A 27,385-nucleotide genomic window follows, 5' to 3' on the forward strand; every position below is an offset into this window, starting at 1 on the left:
AAAGAGGTACAGCCACAGGAACATCGAACCGAAGGCCTACAAAGTTACGCTGATGTAAACCGCCTTGTGTCAACCTAGTTGCGCATGGTGCCTATATTTAAATTTGTCTCTAAGTGCCCCATTATGCCGACATAGTAACACCAGCTTCCTGTGCAGCATTGAGCCAAGGTTGATGTACGATGGTCGACACAGCACGAGTTTAGACACTGTTACCTATGTCAACCCTAACAATCTTCCAACAGCTGTCCCATAATGCCCAACACTGACCACTCTGGTCACAACTGTAAACTCCACTGCCCAGGGTTCATGGAGACTGGAAGATTCCCCTCCCCCACCACCAGCAGCAGCGCTCTCTTTGCCTTTGTTACCCTCAGGAGTGAAATATGAGACCATCTCACCATTATCTGTGGAGAATGGTGCCAGTATTCAGTGCCCCTGCCCTATACTCAGTTTCTGGCAACGGAGCAATTCCCTGTTCATTCCCTGGTGTGTCATACTTACCATGGTTTGAGCCAAGAGTGGCACCAGGCACAAGCAGGCCAAAGCTGAAGTGTCAATAGCATGTGTTGTTTAACACTTGATGGGAGCAGAAGAAGGTGGGAGCCCTGAATCTTAAGTTTTCCCTCCCTACTATACTGACAATGGTACCTCTGAGTGTTTTATCTATAGATGTGGCTATTGTGGAGTTGAGGGATTCCCCCTCCACACCCAAACAACTGACCCAGATAAGGAAGAGAACAAAAAGAGGACAAAGAAGGACAGTCAAAAAAAAAAAAAAAAAAAACCTAACAGAAAATATAACATTGCCTCTATATAAATCCATGGTACACCTCACCTTGAATACTGTGTGCAGTTTTGGTCACCCCGCCTCAAAAAAAAATATGTTAGAATTGGAAAAGGTACAGAGAAGGACAACAAAAATGATTAGGTATATGGAACAGCTTCCGTAGGAGGAGAAATTTAAAAAGACTGGGACTTTTCAGCTTGGAAAAGAGATGACTAATAGGTGATATGAGAGAAGTTTATTAAATCATAACTGATGTGGAGAAAGTACAGAAGGAAGTATTATTTACTCTTTCACATAATACAAGAATCAAAGGTCACTCAATGAAATTAATAGGCAGCAGGTTTGAAACAAATGTAAGGAAGTACTTCTTCACACATTACACAATCAACCTGTGGAACTCACTGCCAGGGGATGTTGTGAAGGCCAAAACTATAAAGGGTTAAAAAAGAACGGGATAAGTTCATGGAGGATAGGTCCATCTGGTGTATGGCTTCATGAGCCTGGGGAGTAGACTGGATCCCCCAGGATGACTAATGGCATTTCAACATCGCCAATGGTAATTGGCTGGTCGGGACAGAATGTCCCTGCTTGTAGCTTTCTGAACAGTCCTGTGTTCTTAAAGATGTGAGCGTCACTCACCTTCCCTGACTAGCCAACACAGATGTCAATGAAGTATCCCCAGTGATCCACCAGCACTTGCATAACCATGGAAAAGTAGCCCTTTCTGTTGATGCACTCTGTGGCAAGGTACTCCGGGGCCAAAATAGGGATATGCATGCCGTCTATTGCTCCACTGCAGTTCAGGAACCCAATAGCTGCAAAGTCATCCACTATGTCCTGCACATTGGTGAGAGTCACAGTCCTGCATAGCAGAAGACGATTAATGGCTCTGGACGCTTGCATCACAATTGCCCCACAGTGGATTTTCCAACTCTAAAATGATTTCCCACTGGCCAGTAGCAATCCAGCACTGCAAGTTTCCACAGTGTGATTGCCACTTGCTTCTCCACACTGTCAATGCAGCTCTCATTTTGGTCTCCCTGTGTTGGATTGCTGGGACGAGCTCAGCACACAGATCCAGCAATGTAGCCTTGTGTATCCAAAGGTTTTGCAGCCACTGCTTGTCATCCCAAACCTACATAATGATGCAATGCAATCCCACCAATCAGTAGTTGTTTCTCAGGCCCAGAAGTGTCTGCAGCTACTCCATAAATGCCAGTAACAACCTTGAATTGGTTATCGCTATGTCTCACCGCAAACTGACTGCTAGAAAATAATCATGTTCCCTGTGGTACTTCTTGCAGCTCTGCAAATACCAGAGGATCGTGCATCCTGTGTTTGCGATGATCATGACAATCATACAGAGCTGAGCAGGCTCTATGCTTCCGTCAGAGATGGTGGACAGTGACAAATCCCATGTGAGTTCATGGGAAATTGAAAATACGTGTGAAAACTACAAGATACAGATGATATTATGGGATGGAGAAATACTGCATTATGGGAAGTTGACTCATTTTAGTCACCCTAGCGCGAGTTGTTCCTGCCCCATCATGCACAGTCAAAACAACCCAAAAGTTAGTGAGTTGGATGGTGGCTGGTTGCTGTGACGTTATTAATATAATCTGGGACCATATAGATCATTGTTGCAACCAAGGTCCTGTAGTGGCACGCAAATCTTGTATAAAGGGGGTCAAATGGGGTGTCTAAGACAAGGTTATGGTTTACTGGTTATGATTATGCTGTCTATATGTGTGTATCACTTTTGTAGTTGAAGTTATGAATATTGGCTCTATACTGTCTGTATTTCAAACTTATGCTATGCTGCTGGGTGACATCCCAGACAAACTGGTGTTAGCTCTGCCTAGCCTGCTTGATGGCCCATTAAGGACCATCAGCTATACAATGGACCCATTGAGAGAAGGCAGATACGCCTTGTAACTCAGCAAAGTATGCAGGGACTGGCCCATGTGACTCCAGACTCCATTTTGCTGTAATTTTCCACAGTAAGAACAAAGAGGTGTTCTTACACCTGGAAAAGACTATATAAGGCTGATGCTTCATCTCCATCTGGTCTTCAATCCTGCTTCATACCTCTGGAGGAACTTTGCTACAAGCTGAAGCTTTGAACAAAGGACTGAGGACCCATCCCAGCGGGGGATGTATTCCAGAGACTTGATTTGAACCTGCAGTTTATTCCATCGCTGCTGCAAGCCTGAACCAAGAACTTTGCCATTACTGTATGTAATTGATTCCATTTAACCAATTCTAACTCTCATCTCTATCTTTTTCCTTTTATGAATAAACCTTTAGATTTTAGATTCTAAAGGATTGGCAACAGCGTGATTTGTGGGTAAGATCTGATTTGTATATTGACCTGGGTCTGGGGCTTGGTCCTTTGGGATCAGGAGAACCTTTTTCTTTTACTGGGGTATTGGTTTTCATAACCATTTGTCCCCATAACGAGTGGCACTGGTGGGAATACTGGGAAACTGGAGTGTCTAAGGAGATTGCTTGTGAGACTTGCGGTTAGCCAGTGGGGTGAGACCGAAGTCTTAGTCTGTCTGGTTTGGTTTGCCTTAGAGGTGGAAAAACCCCAGCCTTGGGCTGTAACTGCCCTATTTGAGCAATTTGTCCTGAGTTGGCACTCTCAGTTGGGTTCCGCCAGAACCACATTGTCACAGTTGCACGCTGGGATACATACCCATTGTGCCCCCAACTGTGCAATGACATGCAGCGGCAATGCAAGGAGCCAAGTATGCACACGCACAAGCGATATACTAACTCCAAAGGCTGTATGCCGACATCACTTGCATCGGTAAAACTTTGTAGTGTAGACGTGGCTTAAGGCTCATTTCAAGCTGAAGCAAAGCAAACCACAGGCCAGCAAGAGTGCAGTTGGACTTAAAGCCAAGGAGAGGATAAGTTGATTCTTCTCTGAAGTGACACAGTGTATTGTTGAGTAATCATTTTTGTTCTTGGTAATAACAATGCATTTGGTATTAACTGCACAGAGTAAGGAAGAGTAGTGGGTACAAGCTCACAAAGGTTAAATGTGTCAGTAACCTAGAATCATAGAACTGGAAGGGACCTCAAGAGGTCATCTAGTCCAGTCCCCTGGACTCAAGGCAGGACTAAGTATTATCTAGACCATCCCTGACAGGTGTTTGTCTAACCTGCTCTTAAAAATCCCCAATGATGGAGATTCCACAACCTCCCTAGGCAATTTATTCCAGTGCTTAACCACTCTGATAGGAAGTTTTTCCTAATGTCCAGCGCAAACCGCCCTTGCTGCAATTTAAGCCCATTGTTTCTTGTCCTATCCTCAGAGGTTAAGAGGAACAATTTTTCTCCCTTCTCTTTGTAACAACCTTTTATGTACTTGAAACTGTTATCATCATGTCCCCTTTCAGTCTTCTCTTTTCCAGACTAAACAAACCCAATTTTTTCCAACCTTCCCTCATAGGTCATGTTTTCTAGACCTTTAATCATTTTTGTTGCTCTTTGTTGGACTTTCTCCAATTTGTCCACATCTTTCCTGAAATGTGGCGCCCAGAACTGGACACAATACTCCAGTTGAGGCCTAATCAGCATGGAACAGAGCAAAAGAATTACTTCTCCTCTCTTGCTTACAATACCCCTGCTAATACATCCCAAATTATGTTTGCTTTTTTTGCAAGAGCGTTACACCGTTGACTCATATTTAGCTTGTGAGCCACTATGACCCCCAGATCCACTTCCGCAGTACTCCTTCCTAGGCAGTCATTTCCCATTTTGTATGCCTGCAACTGAATGTTCCTTCCTAAGTGGAGTACTTTGCATTTGTCCTTATTGAATTTTATCCTATTTACTTCTGACCATTTCTCCAGTTTGTCCGGATCATTTTGAATTTTAATCCTATTCTCCAAAGTGCTTTCAAACCCTTCCCCCAAGCTTGGTATTGTCCGCAAACTTTATAAGTGTACTCTCTATGCCATTATCTAAATCACCGAAGAAGATATTGAACCGAACCGGACCCAGAACCAATCCCTGCGGGACCCCACTTGTTATGTTCTTCCAGCAGGACTGTGAACCATTGATAACTACTCTCTGGGAATGATTTTCCAACCAGTTATGCACCCACCTTATAGTAGTTCCATCTAGCTTGTATTTCCCTAGTTTGTTTATGAGACGGTCATGCGAGACAGTATCAAAAGCCTTACTAAAGTTAAGATATACCACATCTACCGCTTCCCCTCATCCACAAGGCTTATTACCCTGTCAAAGAAAGCTATCAGGTTGGTTTGACATGATTTGTTCTTGACAAATCCATGCTGACTGTTATTTATCACCTTATTATCTTCTAGGTGTTTGCAAACTGATTTCTTAATTGTTTGCTCCATTATTTTTCCGGGTACAGAAGTTAAGCTGACTGGTCTGTAATTCCCCGGGTTGTCCTTATTTCCCTTTTTATAGATGGGCACAATATTTGCCCTTTTCCAGTCTTCTGGAATGTCTCCTGTCTTCCATGACTTTTCAAAGATAATTGCTAATGGCTCAGATATCTCCCAAGTCAGCTCCTTGAGTATTCTAGGATGCATTTCATCAGCCCGGGTGATTTGAAGACATCTAACTTGTCTAAGTAATTTTTGACTGGTTCTTTTCCTGTTTTAGACTCTGATCCTACCTCATTTTCACTGGCATTCACTATGTTAGACATATGATAAAAAACTATAAGTGAGTGAGTACTTAGTAACATTCTATAGTATTTATGATCCTGGTAAATTTTGGGGTTTTCCCTTATAAAGTCTAAAAAATTGTAATTATTCCTTTTGTCTTTGTTTGCCTCTACCTCTCTTCCCAGTTAGCATACACTAGACTAGCTGGGTCGCTGCACTTGTAACTGTAATCTGTGCTGAGGAGCTGACCGTTCAGGACTGAAATCCTGCTATAAATGAAGGAGGGATTGTTAGGGTTGTACATAATAGAATTTGTTGTAAACATTTTCCTTTAAAAATCTCTAGGAAATAGTATTTCTTTAAAACCAACACCCTATGTTAAAAAGAAGGATATTTAGGTTGGAAAGTCAAATGCTAAAAATTTATGGTTGCCCATACAACCTTAATTCTGTCCCCAAGTGCATATGCATTGTGGTACAGTCTTTAATTACACGATAACATATTAATTTTCCCACAAGATCCCTGCCTCGTTCAGTACACAGAAATAGATGCATAAGGGAACAGAATTATGGTTGCAAGGGCAACACTGAATCTGACATTTGCTAACTTCTGACTGCTCGACTTTGCACTTAAACTGTAGACATACTAAATACACACACACTCACAGAAGTTCCACAAATGACTTTAACTCTTATTCCATTTTTCCATTCAGCCTCCACCTAATTAGGAAAGCCCATACATATTACAACAGGTTTAGAAACGTTTTACATCACTCACTGTAGGTGACCATGTAACATTCTATGCACGTATCATAACTGGCTTTGGCGATTATGGAACTGTAGTGTCAGTTTAGAGCAGATGGAATAAAAGTACATTTCAACCCTATTTCCAGAAGATGAGGTCTCAGAGCTTTATGAGGAAGATATAAACTGACTTGAGTAGTAGGGTTGCCAGGCGTCCAGTTTTCGATCGGCTGATGGCTCTGGTCAGCACCACTGATCAGCCCGTTAAAAGTCTGGTCGGTGGCGCAGAGGAGCTAAGGCAGGCTCCCTGCCTGCCCTAGCTCCGCACAGCTCCCGGAAGTGGTGACATATCCGGCCCCTTGACACAGGAGCCAAGGAGACTCCGCACTTCAGCACTGCTCCCTCAGCTCCCATTGGTCGGGAACCATGGCCAATGGGAGCTGCAGGGGTGGCGCCTGCAGGCACAGGCATTGGACACTGCTCAGAGCCACCTGGCCTTGCCTCCACCTAGGAGCTGGGCATGCCAGCCGCTTTCGGGAGCAGCGCAGAGCCAGGGCAGGCAGGGAGCCTGCCTTAGTCCTGCTGTGCCGCCAACCAGGAACTACCTGAGGTAAGTGCCGCCTGCAACCCCAGCCGCACCACAGGTCGGAACTCCCTCCTGCACCCAAACTCCCTCCCAAAGCCCATGCCCTCTCCCACACCCCGAGCCCCTGCCCTAGCCCTGAGTCCCCCCCTGCACTCCAAACACCTTGGCCTAGCCCAGAGCCCCCTCCCGCAACCAAACCCCCTCATCCCCAGCCCCACCCCAGAGCCCGCACCCCCCGCTGGATCCCTCACCCCCTTCCGCATCCCAATCCCTTGTCCTAGCCCGGAGCCCCCTCCCGCACCCTGAATCCCTCATTTCTGGCCCCACCCCAGAGCCCTCACTCCCAGCGATGGAGGGACGGGGGCAGGAGTGAATGGGGGCAGGACCTCAGAAAAGGGGCAGGGCAGGGGTGGGGCCTTGGGCAAGGGTGTTCCGTTTTGTGCAATTAGAAAGTTGGCAACCCTATTCAGTGGCCTAACATGCTTACATACCTTGTTGAATCAGGGCCTTAATTCTCTGGAAAGTCTCTTTACAGTGAACTTTGCTTGATCAAAAGGGACACTGAGAACTTGTTTAGGTCTCCAGATTTACCTCTCTGCTAAAGAGAGGTAAACTCCATACAGTCTCTTTGGAGGACAACAGATGATATAATTTATTAAATATATTATGTATTTTCAAAAGACTAACAGCTTTTAAAAATGTCTCAGACAACTAAGGACTAAAAAAGTTGTATTTATATATAAAAATATAAATAAATTCTCTCTCTCTAAACTTTAAACCCAAAATTAATGCTCTAGGGATGTCAGATGATTTTACTTAGGCCCCAGTCCTGAAACTGACTTTGCAGGGAGCCGCACTGAAGTCCACGGGCTGCTCAGCAAGGGTGCCAGGAGGTGCCTATGTGGAGTCCATTGTAGGATTAGAGCATTTGATTGGACGCCTTGGGGGCAAGGACAGCCTTTTTAGGATGCATGTGTATGGTACCTAGCGCAATGTGGCTCTGTCACCCAGTGGGGCTGCGGGTGCTACCAAAATACAAATGCATAATTAAGGATTCATCCTGGGTTTAGGGAAGGTAATTATTGGAGCATATACACATTGACATGGCCACTGAAATTATTTAGAGAAGATTAAAGAAATCGCTGCCTTGGAAATATTTTCTTTTAAAAGCCTAAAGTCAGGCAAGCATAATTGCTGATTTGGTCAGCAGAAAAAAAATAGTTATGGAGGAAAAATTCTCCATGTAGCATTAATTCTTGGGGGGAGGGAGGCAGACGCACATTTGTGGAGAGGCCTGTTGGAAAAGATCGATTGTAAAAGGAAACTCGGATAATGTACAGGCAGTCACTGCAAGATTAGTTAGCTGAGCCAACCATGTTACTAATCTGGGGTGAGCTGATGCTGGTGAACTGCAGGCAGACATGCTGAAGAACAGAAACATGGAAAATGGATGGAGAGCTGCATGAATAACTGGTCTGTATTATGAGAGGAAAATAAACTGTTAAGCATCCACTTTTGGGCTCAAACCACAAATCCAGATGCCAAACACTCCAATTCTGGGGGCTGCTATGAGTTGGGGTTTTGGTATATATCATTATAAAAGAGCAAGGAGCCATGTGAAGAACGTGAGAGATATCTGTATTATTTTTAATAACTACTGTGTGTACCCCTGTCTATGGTTATATCTGCACAACTGCTGGGAGGTGTAATTCCCAGCTCAGGTAGATGTAACATTAGTTCTGTTTGAGTTAGTACCTAAAAATAGCAGTGTGCTTGCAGTGGCACGGATGTCGCCTTGGACTAGCCATGGGAGTACAATCCCACCCGATCCCCTGGTGTCCTCAGGTGGCTAGCCCATACCGCCATAGCCACAGAGCTATTGTTAGCATGTCAGCTCAAGCACAGCTAGTGTATGACTGTCTACTGGGCTGGGAATTAACACTCCCAGTTGCTGTGTAGAGGTATCTTTAATTATTATGATCATGCTGTCTGTCTCTTTGGGTACAAAGAATTAACTTAGTCCTGGGGGAGAGGACTAAATTCTTCTGCAGGATGGTAGGCAATGACTAACTCAATAATCGGTGCTTAATAGACAATCCACTGCCAGAAGTCTATTTCCTACCCCTAATGAGGTGCATAAATGGCAGAGCAGCGTCATGGTGCCAGGACAGCCAAGGGAACTAGGAAATGGATAAAGGATGGCCTGTGAATTCAGAGGGGGAAAACACTGAATGAAGATCAGACTGAGACAGAGGCTTCAGTGGTTCAGTTTGTCTTGCCCTGCCCCAGTACTGGGGTGCCTGGGACAAGTGGGACCTACCTAAACTTGCAAAGAAGGGCTAAGGTTTAGTTAAGATAATACGCAGTTGGGCCTTTTGTTGTTTTAACCGTTCCTCTCTATTTCTTATGTTCCAATGGATAAATAATACTTTGTTTTGAAGAGGCTGGTCCGTGTCGCTGTATTTTCCACTGATCACAAGCTCCCTAAGGGAAGTTTATAGCAGGGCCCAGATGGAGCTGCTAAGGACTTATGGTTAAGGCTAAAATTATGTCACGGAGGTCATAGAATCCATGACTTCTAGAGACCTCCGTGACATCTTCCACTTCAGCCCTGCGGCAGAGCCGGGATGGAGCTGTCAGATGGTGGGGTCCCTGCAGCTCCCAGCCACCACGGGCAGCGGAGGGATCCCAGAGCTCCCAGCCACCGGGGGGGCCTCTGCAGCTCCCAGCCATTGTAGGCAGCGGGAATCCTAGAGCTCCCAGCCCCCAGCCCAGCAGCTCCGAGCTGACACAGGAGGTGGGAGACCTCAGCACTCTCAGCTGCCACGGGCAGTGGAGAGACCCTGGCATTCTCAGCTGCCCTGGGCGGCGGGGCGACCCTGAAGCTGCAGCAGTGGTTGGTGCTGGACCTCCCTTTCCCATTTTGTCACACTTATTTTAAGTCAATGTCAGGGACAGGTTACGGGCTTCCGTGAATTTTTGTTTATTGCCCGTGATCTGTCTGACTTTTACTAAAAATAACCGAGACAAAATCTTTACTTTACTTATGATTAGTGAACAAGGCTTGTGACACAGAGACCCCTTGGCAAAGGATCCCCTGTTCTTTGCAAACAACTCGCATCTCAGACCTGACAAACTTGCTACATCAAAGACATGTCTTACAGGATATTTATCCACAAAGAGCAACAAGTAAGGTAGCTACAGAAAGCATGTAACTTGTCATTGCAACATGTATGTATGGGTAATATTTATGGAATAATGTATTTTATACTGAAAGTATGCTATGTGGACTTGGAGTAAAAATTAGGCACCAGGGGTAACGTGTCTCAGTGATGACACACTCCAGCAAGCGGGAGCTGTAACCCCTCCCTAGTCAGCAGGCGAGGTAATGCAAGGTTCTACTGCCTACCCTTTGCCATAATCCCAGAACAGTCAATGGAAAACCATCAAAGACAAATGCATACAATCAAAACCACTTGGAGGTGAAAAGAAACATTGCAGCAGACAGGAAGTTGCCCTGGTTCTGAATAAAGACAAAGTAGAGGTGCAGTCCTGTCACTTGAAAGGGGTGTGCACAGACAGACTGAATGAGGGGTGGAAAATACAGTTCATCCTGGGACTGTAACAAGCCATTTATACCGTTTAGATCTGAATTTTGAATGCCCCAAAATTGGGAGGTGTTTGGATCTAGGATTCTGGTTCAGGCAGGGTCTGCTTGGAAACACTGGAGAATCAAGTGAAACCTCCCACTTGAATTCTTGGTTTAGCTGAAGGTGAGGGAGGGTGAAGATTCAGCCTTTTATACTGAAAAATTGGCTGGCAGAAATTCTTTCAGTTGCTCTGATGAGAACTCCTGAAAAAAATCTTTAAAAAGTTCTTTCATGTTTCAGCTAAAAGTAAGGTAATACAGAAACTGGTAAGTTATAAAGGTGACTGTTTTAAGTAGCAAAATACTCTCACAAACTAGTTTTTTGTTGGGGTTTTTTTGCAAAATCTTTCACTCGTATCTCTTGCCAGTAACCTGGAGGGCAGAATTGATGATAATGAGACGAGGACAACACAGAGCTGAAAAAAATTTCTAACTTGTAATAGTGAAGGTGAGTACCTGGGTAACTTGTGCCTAAGTCTGCTATGGTTGAAAGCTTAGAAAACAATGAATGTGAATAATGCTAACTTCTTATATTTCAATAGCACCTTTCCTCCTGAAGGATTCCAAAGCATTATTCCACCCTGTGAGGGGAAACACAGCAGGCTCTTTAGCAGTGAATAGCACCATGCAGCCATTTAAAACAAAAGTGAATGACAGGCTGCTACTCTGAAACTTTATCTAATGTAAATGTATGAGAATATTTTGCACTTACACAGCTGCTTGCATCTAAAGATCTCACAAAAGGTCCCTATAAATATTTAAATATTTGAACCTCACATCAGCCCTCTGAGGTAGGCAAGTATTATTACCCCGATTTGGCAGCTGAAGAAGCAGACAGGAGATCAGGTCATTAGCCCAAGAACACAGAAGGTGAAATGCACCCTTACTATTACAAGTTCACTACTTGTCTTACACTTTTGCATAGGCTAGGTCTACATTACGAGTGCTACAGCAGCACAGCTATGGCACTGTAGCTATGCCACTGTAGCGCCATAATTTAGATGCTTCCTACATCAACGTAAGGAATTCTTCCATTGACCTAGACATGTCTACACCAGGGGTTAGGTTGGCTTAGCTATGAAGTTCAGGCATGTGAATTTCTTCACATCCCCGAACGATGTAAGTAGGTCAGCCTACATTTTAAGTGTAGATGAGGCCATAATGCTATTTACTGTTGAAGAGTTGCTGAGTTTCTCCCCAGGGGTATAGTACTATGGACTAAAAATGGGACTTAAGTGATGCACAGGGTTTTCACATGACCTTTGCTCGGGGTGAATTTCACCCACAGTGAAGCCGTGCCAAAGCTGGGGGGACAGCCCAGGATTCTCCTTTTAGTTTCTCAATAGGCAGAATGTCAATGGCCAGGATACTGGGTTTAACACTAATACAGTGCACAGTATCAGACTTTGGGAATTATCTGAGGAGGACAAAGGGATTTCAATAGCTACTTATGATAGGCCACTGCCTGGGAAAGACTTTGCATCTTAAGAAGGTTCTTACCCACGAAAGCTTATGCTCCCAATACCTCTGTTAGTCTCAAAGGTGCCACAGGACCCTCTCTTGCTTTTTACATCTTAAGAAGAGCATCTCCAAAGCAAGCAGAACAGCCTCAGCCATCTCCCATATCTTTCTCTTTATCTCAGATCTCCTATTTATCTCCATTGTCTGTAAACTTGACTCTGAGCTCTTCTTTGGCTCTCATGTCTGCAAATCTCCCAATTATCTTCTCCACAAATCTACCCAGTTCCAGTACTGCCTTAGACTAGACCTCTGACACAATTCTTCATCCTTGCATTCATCTCCTCTCAACTTGAACACTTTAAGTCCTTTCTCAAGTTCCTACTCTCCTGCCTTGGGCACGTATAGAAATCTTGCTGCCTACTTTCTCACATGTATAAATATGATAGTTGTATGATGAGTGGAACTGGAAACTAGCATTACAACCAGGAGGGATATATTTTGGTGTGAGACTAGAAATTTAGAGGTGTATGCCTAAGACAGGGGTGAGCAAACTTTTTGGCCTGAGGGCCGCATCAGGTTTCATAAACTGTATGGAGGGCCGGTTAGGGGAGGTGGTCGTGGCCCAGCCCCCACCTCCTATCTGCCCCCCCCCGGACTCCTGCCCCATCCAACTCCCCCTCCCGCCCCCCCGTTCCCTGACGGCCCCTCTGGGACCCCTGCCCCATCCACACACCCCTGCTCCCTGTCCCCTGACTGCCCCTGGACTCCACCACCTCATCCAACCCTCCTCTCATTCCTGACAGCCCCCCACAGGACCCCTGCCCCATCCAACCACCCCTTCTCCCTGTTCCCTGACTGCCCCTGGAACCCCTGCCCCTGACTGCCCCCTGCCGCCCCATCCAACCCCCCAGAACCCCTGTCCCCATTCAACCCCATTTCCCCCCTAACCACCATCCACACCCCTGCCCCCTCACCACCACCCCGAACTCCCCTGCCCTCTATCCAACCCCCCGCTGCTCCCTGCCCCCTTACCGCGCTGCCTGGACCACCGGTGGTTGGCGGCGCTACAGCCGTGCCACCCGGCTGGAGCCAGGCCACGCTGCTGCCGCTACCACACAGCACAGACCACCGGGTCAGGCTGGGCTCTGCAGCTGCGCTGCCCCAGGAGTTCACAGCCCTGCCACCCAGAGGATTGCGCCGGCGGTGGAGCAAGCGAGCTGAGGCTGCGGGGAAGGGGGGCCAGGAGCTCGGGGGCTGGGTAGGACGGTCCTGCGGGTCTGATGTGGCCCACGGGCCATAGTTTGCTCACCCCTGGCCTAAGAGCTACTCCTGAAAGTGGCACAGTGAAAAAACAGCAGAGCCTAAGTATATAACACTAGCCTCAAGAGTATGTTTAAAAAAGCACTGCTTCTTACAACTCAACAATAAGAGATAAAGCAAGCAATGACCACATTAATCACATCTTCAAACAACTTCACTGTTTCTTCACTCCCTCCACTCATGTGATGCTTGCTCTTCACCCATTCATATCATCTCATCAGTGCAGGTGAGAAAGCCTTCTCTCCTGTTCCCATTTCCTCTTGCCACATAATGTAGCTTTCCTCCTTCTCTATGCCTCATCATTTTCAAAAAGGACCTGAAAACTTCTCTCCTTTCTCTTTTGCCTCAATTTCTTTCCCTCTCTGTTAGCTTTGTAATTCTATTTAACAAAACTCTATAAAGCAATCTGAGGATACAGTTTAATACAATGCATGAAAAAAGTTACATGAAATATTGTTATAAACATAAGAATGTCTGGAAAGATATACTAGGACATATTCTTTTCCCCAATGATCCAAGTGAGGTGGCCATCTTCAAATTATCTAAGCCTAGATACAAAGATTGACGTCAGAAAGCAACACAATTTTTCAATCCAAGAGGATTTTCTTTTCCTGCTACCTATTGCCCTACAAGGTGAAGTGCTAGGCCCTGGTCCTAGTGGGTATGTCTACACACAAAGAAAAACCCACTCAGGCTCTCGGGGCTTGGGCCCCGAGGCTGTTTCATTGCTGGAGCCCATGCTCTGGGACCTTCCCGTCCTATAACTGGGGCTCCAGCCCAAGCCTGGAAGTCTACACAGCAATGAAACATCCCTGCAGCCCAAGTCTGAGTCACCTGGCATGAGCCAGCTACAGGTTTTTCTTTGCTGTGCAGACATACCCAGTCAAACATGCCTTTTTGACAAATAACATAGAGGAAGTGATTCTTTTCCCAGCAAGACAATGAATTAAATAACTCTGCCTGAGAGTTTATTTATACTGGGGATGCAGGAGGGGGTAGAACCAGTGAAACACAATTTATAGAGAATCGAGAAATCAGAAAGAAAAAATATACCAGCTTTTTGGTACATTGAATAATGGTTTAAAGAATTATTTGCCATTTCCTGGTAGGAGAAGCTTAGATTAACTTTGGTTTGACAGAGTCATTTGATGTTATAATTAGCTTGGCCTCTGTCTTGTTTTCTAGTGATTATACACATCCTAATGCTATTGGGGATGTATTGTGGAGTGTGTACCAGCAGTACAAATACCATAGAAAAGTAGAGCTGTTTAAAACTGCATGTCTCATGTGGCCCAACCTAGACCTGAGCCTACTTGAACTCTAGGGAAGTTCCATTTTGGACCCAAAGTTCACAGCTGGACCAAGATGGATCCAAAACAGCAGCATCTGGCTCAAAACCCTTTGAATCTTGGGGAAATTCACATCTGGACCCAAATTCTGCAGCTCAATACAACTTGAGATCTTTGCAATGGCCCCTCCTTCTCTTGCATTGTGGGTTATCAGTGGGGATAGAACTCAGGATTTTCAGCAGCAATGGCATTAGCCTCTACCTTCTGGGCTAAAGGAATAACTCCTTAAGCTATTAATAGTAGTAGGCTCTGCTCTCTTTGTGCCAACCATTAAAAGGAAAAGGATGTGATCACATAGACTTACTAGCCAGTGCGTTATGCAAATCTGAGGGATGCAATTTCATTAGTGGCCAATTTAGGAGATTCTAATAATATTTAGGTTTAAATATGGTAAATAATTCTTTACTGGATTTTAAAGATCATGTGGAATGCCATGTGCCTCCTTGCTTGTTGTAAATATGAATACTAGTAATTATTATTGTGCACTAGTACTGTCCACAGTCCAAAAATCAGGATCAAAGCCTCATTGTGCTATGGGTACAAGATATATGATAAGAGACAGTCCTGGCCATAGAGTTTACAGTCTAATTCAAGATGAGATACAAGTGGATGAAACAAACAAATGAAAGGGATGCATGCTAGCTTATTAAATATTTTTAGGACCAGGCAGGGGAAAATAGTTTTCCCTTTTGTGTCAAATGTATTTAAAATGTATAAAATGAAATCAAATTATACTTTGGCTTCATTTAGTGTAGGGAATATGCACTGACTTGGCTGTGCTGACTTCAACCTCTGTCTGCAGTAACTGAACTGCTTCAAGAACAGCAGCCTGTGCAGCTCTGAAGGCAGATACAGACACACCTCACCCCTAGGCATACTGTAACTGGAGGAGCAAGAAGGGAGATCCTGAAAATGACTGTGGAATTTAAAAATGGGTTAGTTGATTGTATTTGTAGCATAGACAGGTGCTGTAGTGAGAGAGATTGGTCTTGCGGTTAGAGCACAGAGCTGAGAGGCAGGTGTTCAAAGTTCTGTTCCCAGATCTTCCTGTACCATTTAAAAAGTGGGGATAATAATGCTTCCCTAACCTCTCAAAAGTGCTGAGAGGCTAAATTTGTTCTTCATGAAGCATGGAGAAAAGTCTCAAAACAGGGGGGGGGTTCTAAAACTGCAAATGTTATTTTAATTACACTCTCCTGCTACATTACTGCTGTTCAGAGCCCATGTCTCCCCCTTTTTAAATTCTTGCTTTCCAATATTACCTATGCTCTTACATTTAAAATGAAGCTATCTGTGTTCACCTTGTTTTTCCTCTCAGTGAAAAGTATGTTACATCTCCCCTGGAGTCAAACATGTGAGAAGGCTTCCATTTGTGCTTTAACAAATTAAAAACAGCTGCTACATGGCATATAGAAAGTGAAAACACTTTTTAATAAATGCCAGAGGAGCAAAAGGTGAAGTATGATAATATGTGCAATGAGAACACCTAGCAAAGCAATATGGCCTGCAACTGTGTAGAGGGAAATAAACTTTTTGAAAATTGTGGCAGTAAGACCCTTTAAACACACGCACAAGACACTTTGGGACAGGAAATCTAGGTTCACCTTGAGATGGGAGTTCCAGCATAACCCACCCATGGGTTTGTGTCTAAATTCTTGTTGCTCTCCTTCCAGAATGTTGAATCTTAAACCTCTGAAAACCCAGAAATAAAATGTCAGTACATATTAGCCCAGCACCTTAACTCCGCCCCCAGGAGCTAGCAAGGAATATACTGTATGTTTCAGCTAGGGTGACCCTATAATAAGTGACTTGAGGAATAACTTCAGCCTGGTCTACACTACCCAGTTATGTCGACCTAATTATGTCAGTTATTACACTACAGCCTTGCTCCCACTGACATAACTGCACCAGTATCGTAATTGCACCTCCAAGAGAGGCATAGGGCTTATGTCGGCATAGTGAGAGCGACAGTTTCTGTGTGTAGACACTGCAGGTTACTTCCATGGGCTGTTGGCTGTCATTATTGTCAATTTCACGTGCAGGAGCCATGAAATTGACAAGAAAGCCTGCTCCTGGCTCCCACTGGCCTGCTGTCCGGTCTACCTGCTCCAAGCTGGGCTGCTGCCCAGGCTCCCCACTCAGAACCCTGGGGTCCCGGCTCCTCAATGCAATCTGGGCTGCCTGCTTCCCACTGGCAGCCTGGCTGCATCCGCTGGGGAGATCCACACCTGGAGCCCTGGCAGCTGCCAAGCTTCTGGCAGGGAGTTGAGAGGCAGGGGTGGCAGCCAGCCTCCTGGCGGAGAACCGGGCTCCTGGTGGGGAACCAAGAGCCCGGGGGAAGCCGGGCTCCCAGCAGGGAGATCTGCACCTGGAGCCCGGGTGGCTGCCGTGAACCAAGAACCCAGTGGCATCTGGGCTGCAGCTGAGAGCCCGGGCTCTCAACCCCGCACGCTGCCCCTCTTAAGTCAGTGAAAACTCTCCCAGTGAGGATGTTCACCACCGACAGAAGGGCGGTAATGTGGACATGAACCACTGCAGTAATTACTGCAGTAGCCCAAGTATCAGAGGGGTAGCTGTGTTAGTCTGAATCTGTAAAAAGCAACAGAGGGTCCTGTGGCACCTTTAAGACTAACAGAAGTATTGGGAGCATAAGCTTTGGTGGGTAAGAACCTCACTTCGTCAGATGCAAGACTTCTTGCATCTGAAGAAGTGAGGTTCTTACCTACGAAAGCTTATGCTCCCAATACTTCTGTTAGTCTTAAGGTGCCACAGGACCCTCTGTTGCTTTTTACTGCAGTAGCTGTAACTCGACCTAACATAGGTCGACTTATGTTTGTAGTGTAGACATGCCCTAAGTAAAGTCCTGTGTTATATCCATCAGCATTGTGTTCCCCATTTGTGTGCATGCACTCTGACTGCTCTTCATGCTGTACTGACTGGTGCAGGGGTTACTTGTGGCAGGCTGTCACAGCTCATACTGCAATATGGAGAAGGGTGCATCTGCACCCAAATGGACCAGGGTCACCATGTTTCTATTTTGAGTTATGTCTGTTGGGCAGTCACTATGCTCTTGAATGAACTCACGCAGAAAGATGATAGACTAAAACACCATATCACCTGTGGGTGAACATTTTTCACAAACAATCACTTTATATCTGACCTCTCAGTTCTCATCCTCAAAGGAAACCTGCACAACACCTTCAAAATATGTGCCTGGGAAGCTAAATTCATAATTTTTAGTGTCTAGCAAAGTTATGGACTGAACAGAAACACTGGATTTATGGCTTATTACAACAATCTATAACCCATTTAAGATGCCCCCCCCCCCCCCGATTATTTTTCCTTTCCCCCCCCTATGACTGGAGCAGTGTTAATGGGCCACTTTACCTTGAACGGTCTGCTTGAAATGTGTGTTAACAACTTATGCTAAACAATCCATTCTATTTTGCGTTCCACATGTCACAGCTACATGCATTTCCCAGATCTGAAGAAGAGCTCTGTGTAAGCGCAAAAGCTTGTCTCTCTCACAAATAGAAGTTGGTCCAATAAAAGATCTCACCTCCCCCACCTTTTCTCTAATATCCTGGGACCAACACAGCTACAACAACACTGCCTACTTCCACAAACATATGGGGATTTGTAACAGTTGTGACAAAGTTTCTCCTCTACCTTGGTGAGTCCTGCACTTATTGGCAGATTTGCTCGCTTCACAGATTCACCCTGTGGGTCAGGAAACAGTACAGAGACCTTCCCCTCTGGTAGAAGCTATAGTCCAGGTCAATTCCCCCTGTGTTTGATTAGGTGTTGGGAGGTATGGGGGGGGGGGAACCCAGGCCCACCCTCTACTCCGAGTTCCAGCCCAGGGCCCTGTGGACTGCAGCTGTTTAGAGTGTCTGCTGGTAGAGCGGCACACCACCTACAACTCCTTGGGCTACTTCCCCATGGCCTCCTCCCAACACCTTCTTTGTCCTCACCACCAGACCTTCCTCCTGATGTCTGATACCACTTGTGCATCTCAGTCCTCCAGCAGTTCTACCCATCCACCTCCCCTAGCTTGAGGGGAGTGAGCCCTTTTATAGCATCAGAGGGGCCTTAATTAGAGTCAGGTGCTTAACTGCCTCACCTGATTCTTAGCAGGTTAATTGGAGTCAGGTGGTCTATTAGCCTGGCACAGCCCCTGCTCTGGTCACTCAGGGAACAGAAAACTACTTATCCAGTGGCCAGTATATCTCCCTTCTGCTATTCCCAACTGGTCTGGGTCTATCACCACAGAGCAAAGTGCAGGTAATGTTCCAGAGGGAAGCCCTGGAAGAAGGGGCGTTTGTTTACCTCTAGCAACTCTGGTCTCGGTCTGTGCACTGTAGGTGAAGTGGTCAAGTACAGGCCAGGCATAGTCAGCTGGGGTTCACTAAGTCCACCCTAAATTTGCTTTTTTAGTGAGGACATGGTCTAATGGTTTCTCTAGCTGCACCCATGTCCTACCTCTCTACAGAGCCCCGTCCCATGTGGAGGGATAGAGTGCTACTGAACGGATAGCTGTGTATGAGGAGTGGGGGAGAGCATGGCTTAAAGAGGGCAGAGTTAAAGTTGCAAGGTGCGGGCGGTGTGGACCTTAACTCTGTTTTCCTAGTTTTCAAAGTGTAGCCTCTACAACATAAGAGGACTGCAGAAGTGTGAAGCGGCCTGTTCAGCTCAATGGGATTCTCTCAGATGAATCAGAACATTCTATAGAGATGAATACAGTCTGTCACAATAGCTCTGAGATGTGTGAACTGACCCAGTCATGTCAATGGGGGTTCTCATCCCCACTCTGCCCCAGCCCCTATTGTACCATACCAATTTTCAAGACAATGTCACCATGCATGTGGATTTTAGAGCAATCTGAATATTAAAATCATTTCCTTATTAGGGGTGCTGTATCTGATGAATCCCTTGACCAAATGACCCCAACATGCCTCACCCCAGTTCTAATGTGGCAAAGCAATAATACAGTGCAGTGGTTACACTACTCCAGTTAAGGTTGCACCAGGATTTCCATTTTAATGAGTGAAAAAAGACCTTAAAAAAAAAAAATCTCCTTTGGGTTACAGTATTACTTTGAAAATATTTACTGCAATTTGTGGACAGCTTGGTTTTTCTGTAGCAGTTTGTGGGGGGGGGGAGAATATCATTTGAGGGTTGTTTTAAGTGTTTTAAAAACAGCCATATTACTAAAAAAAATTCTATGTCTAACACTTCCTTTTGGATCCCTTTTTAACAGATACAATAGCACTTTGAGGGGTGAAACTGATAGGCATGAATAACTTGAGACTATCCAACCAAGCAGATGGATTTTAGAACACTTAGAAACATTATCTGTTAAAGAGTAAAGTCGTCTCAACCTTAAGTATAATGGAGAGACAGAGAGAACATGTAAGAGCAGCTTGCGGGAAGAGAATGTTCTGATATTATTTCAGACTGTGAGGATCTATTACTACACCTCTACCCCGATATAACGCTGTCCTCGGGAGCCAAAAAATCTTACTGCGTTATAGGTGAAACCATATAATATCAAACTTGCTTTGATCCGCTGGAGCGTGCAGCCCTGCCCCCCCCCGGAGTGCTGCTTTACTGCGTTATATCCGAATTCGTGTTATATCAGGGTAGAGGTGTATTATTATTAACCATTTGTACTGGGGTAGCACTCATTGGCCACTAGCAGGATCAGGGTCTCGCTGAGCTAGTACTTAGACCTACCAAATAGTGGGGATGTACTTGGGAGTTGGACTGCTCTTAGTTGCATTGTGTTGATGACCTGGTACTTTCCCTGCCTGTTTGACATCTAATGCTATAGGAAAAAAAAAAGGAAGAAATTAAAGCCTACTCTACACTTATGTTTTGCCAACATAGCTATATCAGGGGTGTGACTTTTTGCTGAAAAAAAGATGTAATTTATAGAGTAAAAAAATTTTATTTGTAGCAGTATAGCTTAAACCAGTTCCTCAAGCAAAAATATCAGCACATGGACTCTTTTGGCGGTATAACCTGCACCTACACTAGGAGGGTTTGGTAGAATAGTTATACCACCATAGTTTCACCAACAAAACTTTTTAAGCATAGACAAGGGCTAAATCCCTCTTGACCTTATGGTGGTAAGGAAAATTTTCTAAATGTAATCTGATGCAGTGATCCCTGCCAAAGTCTGCAGACAGCCTGAAACAATAGCTCAAAGAGGGTGTGAACTTATATCACTAGCATGTTAATTCTGAAGCCTTATAGTGGCAGTCATTCACCACTTAACTTCTTCATGGCTGATCAAGCATATAAGAAAGAGGGACAGTGATATTATCAAAAGATGTACAATCTAGACATTACAATTGGGCATAGTATTTGGGACAGCGCCATTGCTTACTCCCCCCCACCCTTTATGTCAACCTGAGAAATGGGAGGCCAACTGTAGTGGGGTGGACACCCGCTCCTGTCCTGAAGGGCTTAAAACAGCCCTGGTAGAAGGCTGTGGCAGGGAGAAAGCAGCAGGTCCAAACCCAACCTTGCCAGTGATGAGTAGGCTGATACTGCAGTCTGCCCCAGGGTGTGGGGCTAGACGATGACTGGCAGTAGCCTTATACTAAGGCGAGGTGGGAACAGTAGGTGGGGGTTCCCCAGGGAGGGGAGACCCTAAGACTGAGGGGTTACTGCTAGGGGGCAGCACCCCAGGTAAAAGGGCACCGGGGTCCAGGGAGGGACATGGGGGCCAGAGGACAGGCGGATCACCGGCCTGCAGAGGGCGCTCCGGAGCTGGAACAAGCTAATTCCCAGAAGTCACCAGCAGGAGGCGCCGCAGAGGTGAGGCCGCATCGTTACACCAACCAATCAGGAGATAAAAACATAACTGAATATCAAGTTGGATTTATGGTGAATGATGGTCAGTGCTCCTATGCTGACCACAGTGGAATGGTGCAGGGCCACAATTACAGAAAAGGACAGCAGTGAAAGCTCTATTCAGGTAATATAGAGATCTTGCTGAAGCCCCTGTGAAGCACAGGCAACGTCATGATTTTTAGCAGAATTAGCCCTCTAACCTACATGGCCAGACCTGGATTTGAAGGCAGACCAGGTGTCTCCATTAGCCCAAGGTATCACATCTGGTTCTTTGAACTAATCTGACCTATACTGAGACATGTGAACAGTTCTCTGGAGACCACAGTCATTATGTTTCAAGGTCCTAATGCTAACCAGTGACTAGCAATTTAAATTAAAAGAGATCTATATCTCCCAATGACTCAGAAAATACTGTGTTGATTTTATATTAGACAGAGAGAAATTGACAAAACCTAATAATCAGACACCAGATAAAATGACAAAAACTGTTCAAAGGAAACTACCAAGTCAATACAAAGATTAAGAAATGACAATACAGTATATAGTAACTACAAAAAGGAAAAGTCTTGGTATTGAGAACAAATATCAAGGTCAACATAACAGACTTAGACAGGCAGCTTTCAAGATTGTTTTCCTATTAAAAAAAGGCTAACCTGGGAATTTATTGTAGTTTAGAAGGGTTGCTTCCTTTTTATTAACAGAAAAACGCTGCTTGACAGCCTGGCAGGAAGTGCTGGAGACACACCGCCGTGGAGGAAGATTGAAAAGCAGCTTCTTCTCCTCCTCCCCCACACCTTCCAGCTTCCCTGATGCCTTTTCACTTTTTGAACTGCTGATTTGAGATCCATTTACCAGCTCCTGATTCAGCTTTACCAAATATGAAGGATTCAAGCATCCTCACGATGACGCAAGTGCTGTTCGAGACTGGCGCTCCAAGGCACTTTGCTTAGGAAGATGAGAGTGAAAGCACCTGCACCATCAGAGGTGCTGCTGGATGCAGTGGCCACGAGCAGATTTCAAAAGCAACTATGGCCCCACCATTCCCAGCTGCAACTCTCCGGGGGCTTCCTAGCTGGATGGATATTTTTAATTTGGCTTCCTTTCAGAGAAGCTGAATCAGAACCCAGGCTGTTCAAGTGGGTACATCCAGTACTGCCAACCCCAGGTGTATAAAAGACATGAGTTTGAGTTATGCTCCCCTCCCCCCCCCAAAAAAAAATCACGAGATAAGCACCCAAAATCTCATGACGAGGGGAGGGATAGCTCAGTGGTTTGAGCATTGGCCCACTAAACCCAGGGTTGTGAGTTCAATCCTTGAGGGGGCCACCTAGGGGTCTGGGGCAAAATCAGTACTTGGTCCTGCTAGTGAAGGCAGGAGGCTGGACTCGATGACCTTTCAAGGTCCCTTCCAGTTCTAGGAGATAGGATATCTCCACTAATAATAAATAATAAAAAAAAAATAATAGACTTAAGCTTGTTAACAGCCTGCAGGTTTTTGAGCTTAAGAGTCATGTTTTCAAGCTTTTCTCCACAACAATGAAGGGTAGAAACTTAGTTTAGAAAACGATGAAGTTCTTGTAGAATCGCTTGACTTCAAGAGCTTTAGATATGACCAAATACCACAAGACTCACAATAGAAATCACAGGAACTGGCAACATTAACTGGGCTCCTGGAGGAATCTGGGAACTGACAGCTGGGTGGGAGAGATCTACAGGATTTGGCATGCACCCACTGTAGGAAGGGAGCCTGCATGTCAGAGGGAGACTTCAGAGAGGTAGGTGAGCTAGGGTGACCAGGTGTCCGGTTTCGGAGCAGAACACCCAGTCGAAAAGGAATCCTGACAGCTCCAGTCAGCACTGCTGATCAGGCCATTGAATGTCCGGTTCGCAGCGCTGCTGCGGGGCAGACAGGCTCCCTGCTAGTGCCGTGGCACCTGGGTCTGGAAGCAGCCAGCACATCCAACTCCTAGCCTTAGGGGCTGCCCCACCCCTCCCCGCAGACACAGCTCCCATTGGTTGGGTCAGGACAGGGGAGGAACTAGTGCCACTCGTGAGACCCTCAGCAGGTGGCTGTTGAGGGGTCGCGTGATGCGCGCTTCTCCTGCTGTGGCCCGGCCCTCTTCTCCTCTTGCTCCTCCTGTGGCTGGGCTCAAGCTGCAGTGCATGCCCTGCTGCGAATCAAGGACTGTCGCCCCATTGCCGGCACCCAGGAGGTATGTGTATCCCTGTCTCTGAGTGCTGGAGTTGAAGGTATGTGTATCCCTATCGCTGAGTGCTGGGAACGGGGCTGCACCCCCATCCCCCATCATTGCATCCCTACCTGTCCCAACCCGTCATTGCTTCCCTCCCCCCACCCCCATCATTGCATCCCCATCACTGTATTCCCACTCCCGCACCCTCATCCGCCCGTGACTGCATCCCTCCCTATCCCAATCTCTACTGAACCCCCATCCACCGTCATTGCATCTCTCCCCGTCCCAACCCCCATCACTGCATCTCTCCCCATCCCAACCCTTCCTCTTCCCCTGCAAGGAGTAGCTGGGGATGTGTCAGCCCACCCCCAGAAACCTCCCCCGGCAGCAGAAAGCTCAGAATCCTTCCTGCGGGAGGGGTCATTGTCCGAGGAGCTGCTTCCCCAACTCCTGTACATGCAGACCTCCCATACCCAACCCCCACCCCCACCAAACCTCACCCTGTACACCCAGATCCCTCCCCAGCCCTCTATACCCAAACACCACCCCACTGAACCTCAACCCCTGCATCTGGAGCCCCCCTGCAACCAGACTCTTCCCAAGACCCCCACCTCTATACCCAGACCACCCCCACTGAGCTCACTGCACTCAAACTCCTACCCTGATGAGCCCCACCCCCTGCACCACCCTGAGCCCCCACAGCCAGACCCCAACCCACTGACCCCCACTAATTGCACCCAGACCCCCATTCCCCAAGCCGCACTCCCCCAGCACCCAGACCCCCTGCTGAGCCCCAACCACCTTCACCTGGACGCTCCTGTAAAGTCTCATTCCCCCTGCACCTGGAACCCCCGCCCCCCCACTGAGCCTCTTTGCATTCAGATCCCCCCACACCTAGACCCCCCCACTGAGTTGCCTGCATCCTGATTGTTCCACACAGAACCCTCTCACCTCACGCCTGGATTTCCTCCCCCCCCCCCCCCCAATGAGCCCCTTCACACTTAGATCCTGCCTGGTTGAGCCTGCCTGCCCCACACCTGGTGCACCGGGTAGGGCCCCAAGATATTTCTGGGGCAGGTCCAGCCCTTGTGCTGTGTGAGGGTTGGGTGTAGCCTCACCACTGAGTCCATCTCCTGGGGGAGAGGAGTGATCTCCCACCTTCATGCAGCCATGGGCCTGTGCTCCCACTGCCATGCTGGAGCCTCTACGTTTATTTATTGACAAATAAAACATGCAGAATTTTAATATATTGTAAGCAGATTTTTTAATTTTTCATTGCAGAATTTAATTTTTTGGCGCAGAATTCCCTCAGGAGTAATGCATTGTACATGCATAAGAGACTGTATCTTTGTGTAGGGAGATGTATGTATTGCCGCATGTGTGTATACTCGCGGCAATACATACATAAAATTTGCAGCCTAACTCTTTGACTTTTATTCCTTTTGCTGGCTTGCACACACAAAAATTGATGATACAAGTTTTTAAAAGAGAAGGAGTGAGTGGGGGCAGGGCCTTGAGGAGGGGGAGTGGCAGTGGGCGGGGCAAGGGTGTTCGGTTTTCTGGCATTAGAAAGTTGGCAACCCTATGGTGAGCCCAGACAGAGAGTCTCACGCTATTTAGAGGACCAAATCTGCAAGAAGCTGAGTACCCTCAAATCCCATTGACTTTAGTGGAAGTTGAAAGTGCTCAACATCTTGCAGGTTTGAGCCCGAAGAAAGGAATAACGAACTTGGTCACAAAGAGCTGCAAGACCCTTCTTTTCCAGCCCTTTCCAAATTATTAGATTCTGGTTTCCTGGTAGACTGAGAAAACTGCACATGTTTGGCCTCCGTTCCCTGTGTCATCTTAAGCCTTCTAAGCCGCCTCTATGCCATGGTGATGGGCACCAAGTAAATGCTTGTAATATCAACAGCTACTAGTGAGCTCTATGTTATGGTAATAAAAAGGACAGGAAAGTCACTAATCATGATAGGTGCTCTCAGCCACTCGTACCTCACTAATGAGCGAGAGGTATCAATTACAAAGGGAAATTACAGATTCTGAGACATTGTAGATAAAATATCACAGCAAACCTGAACATATGAAGGAAGTGCAGCTTTAATAACAAGTGGCTAGAAATCCAAGCAGCCAGGCTAGAATACGCTCAGCACAAGCAAAGTGCAAGGACTCCAGCAGAATATTCAATACCATTAATAAGGTCAAACACATATTAAGCAAAGACATGAAAAGGGGTGAGGCAGAGAGAGATGTAGAAAATATCAAACAGGAGAGGCTATAAATAGGGCAGTATATAAACAATTCTCTCAGTTCTTTTTGACTTTGTGATTGTTAACATACTGATGGCCCTTTTTGCAGTAACGGGAGTGGTCACGTTCCAGCCAAATTCAACCCAGTTGCATTCTGCCTCCCTACATTCTGTAGCTTTGGCTGGATAGTTCTCACTTCCTACCCTAAACTCGTGTGTAATCTTGCTGTGTTCTGTTAAACAGTGGCTGGGTTTCACTCCACAGGTAGCCATGTGTAAAATCTACATAGTCATTGGGTATGTTTTAAATAGTATCTTTCATCCTGAAGCAAAATATTATTTTAAAAATTTAAAGAGCTCTGGCTTCATAGTTATAGTAATCACAATTACCAGCACATAATGGACTGAGGAATTTCTCAATATATAAAACAGTGTAAGTAACATGCTCTTGAACGATTTATTTGGTCTTTCAAAGGTCCTGCAACTACTCTTCCTGCAAACCATGAAAAAGCATATTAATCTTTTGACAGAGAAGTGCTGCCATATGGCAATACATCTGAGCAATTTTTATGAAGCTACAACAATTGTGCTAATCAGAAGTCATTAATTACAGACTGGGCAGACTAACTTTAATGGATTGAAACTGCACCCACTTATGCTAGTATTGAATCTGGCACTCAATATTTACCAAGACACATCTTTAAGGACCAAAATAGCCTTGTGCTATTGTTTAATGAAAGCTTAAACACTAACCAAACAAACAGCCCTGCAGATGAACCATCTATCTACATTTCAAATATGTCTATCATTGAAACTGGTATTTAGGCACCAAACCAGGAGAGATGGCCTAATACTATACATCGGAGTTCACTGGGAAGGAAGGATGATCTTGTGGGTAAAGCGCTGGCTCTATTCAGGAGATGGGGATTCAATTCACAGACCTCCTGCGTGACCTGAGCAAGTCACCTAATATCTCACTGCACTTCAGTTCTCCATCTGTAAAATGGAGATAGCGATACCTTCTCTCCCCCGTCATTTGTCTGTCTTCTCTATTTGGACTGTAAGCTCTTTGGGGCAGGGAATATCTCCAGCTGCATGTACACATGGCTCATAGCAAAATGGGGCTCCAATATTGGTTGAGGCCTCTAGGTGCTATTGTAATACAAAATTCATAAATAATGGCAAGAAGCCACCCCATAACATAAATATACTGGGAAAATCAGAGTTGTAGGTCAACATGAACATCAGTTATTGATGGATGTTATTATTAGAAAATTATTAAAAGGCAACCCAGGGCTGTAGTGATGTTTGCCTGTTTGCTCAATACTGGTACCTCTGGAGTGTTCCTGAGGCAGTGAGAGTTGGCTACATGGATTCTAGATAGGTATTTCAAAAATCACGATTAAATTTCTACTGGTTGCTTAAAAGCAATGCAAACAAGAAAGGCACCTCTGAAGATTACAGGGAAAGCTAGAATGTGGTGACAAAAAGTGGGCAAAGAATGAATGACTTGCAAAGAGCAATTCGAGGCTATGGC

General features: G+C 45.8%; 1 protein-coding gene across 9 annotated transcripts in view; it reads right to left on the reverse strand.

Annotated features, from left to right (window-relative positions):
- MARCHF8 (membrane associated ring-CH-type finger 8) overlaps window positions 1-27,385 on the reverse strand; it is a 193,980-nt gene that overhangs the window by 73,405 nt on the left and 93,190 nt on the right. The window contains exon 1 of one of the 9 annotated variants that reach the window (XM_065553338.1): window positions 18,525-23,742. The exons of the other annotated variants lie outside the window; for them this stretch is intronic. Within the exon in view, the coding sequence (XP_065409410.1) occupies window positions 18,525-18,590 (66 nt within the window). The 5' untranslated portion in view covers window positions 18,591-23,742. Of the gene's footprint in view, window positions 1-18,524; window positions 23,743-27,385 lie in introns of those variants that run through there. 9 annotated transcript variants of the gene reach the window in all.

The sequence above is a fragment of the Chrysemys picta genome, chromosome 7, assembly GCF_011386835.1.
Source record: "Chrysemys picta bellii isolate R12L10 chromosome 7, ASM1138683v2, whole genome shotgun sequence".
Lineage (NCBI taxonomy): Eukaryota > Metazoa > Chordata > Testudines > Emydidae > Chrysemys > Chrysemys picta.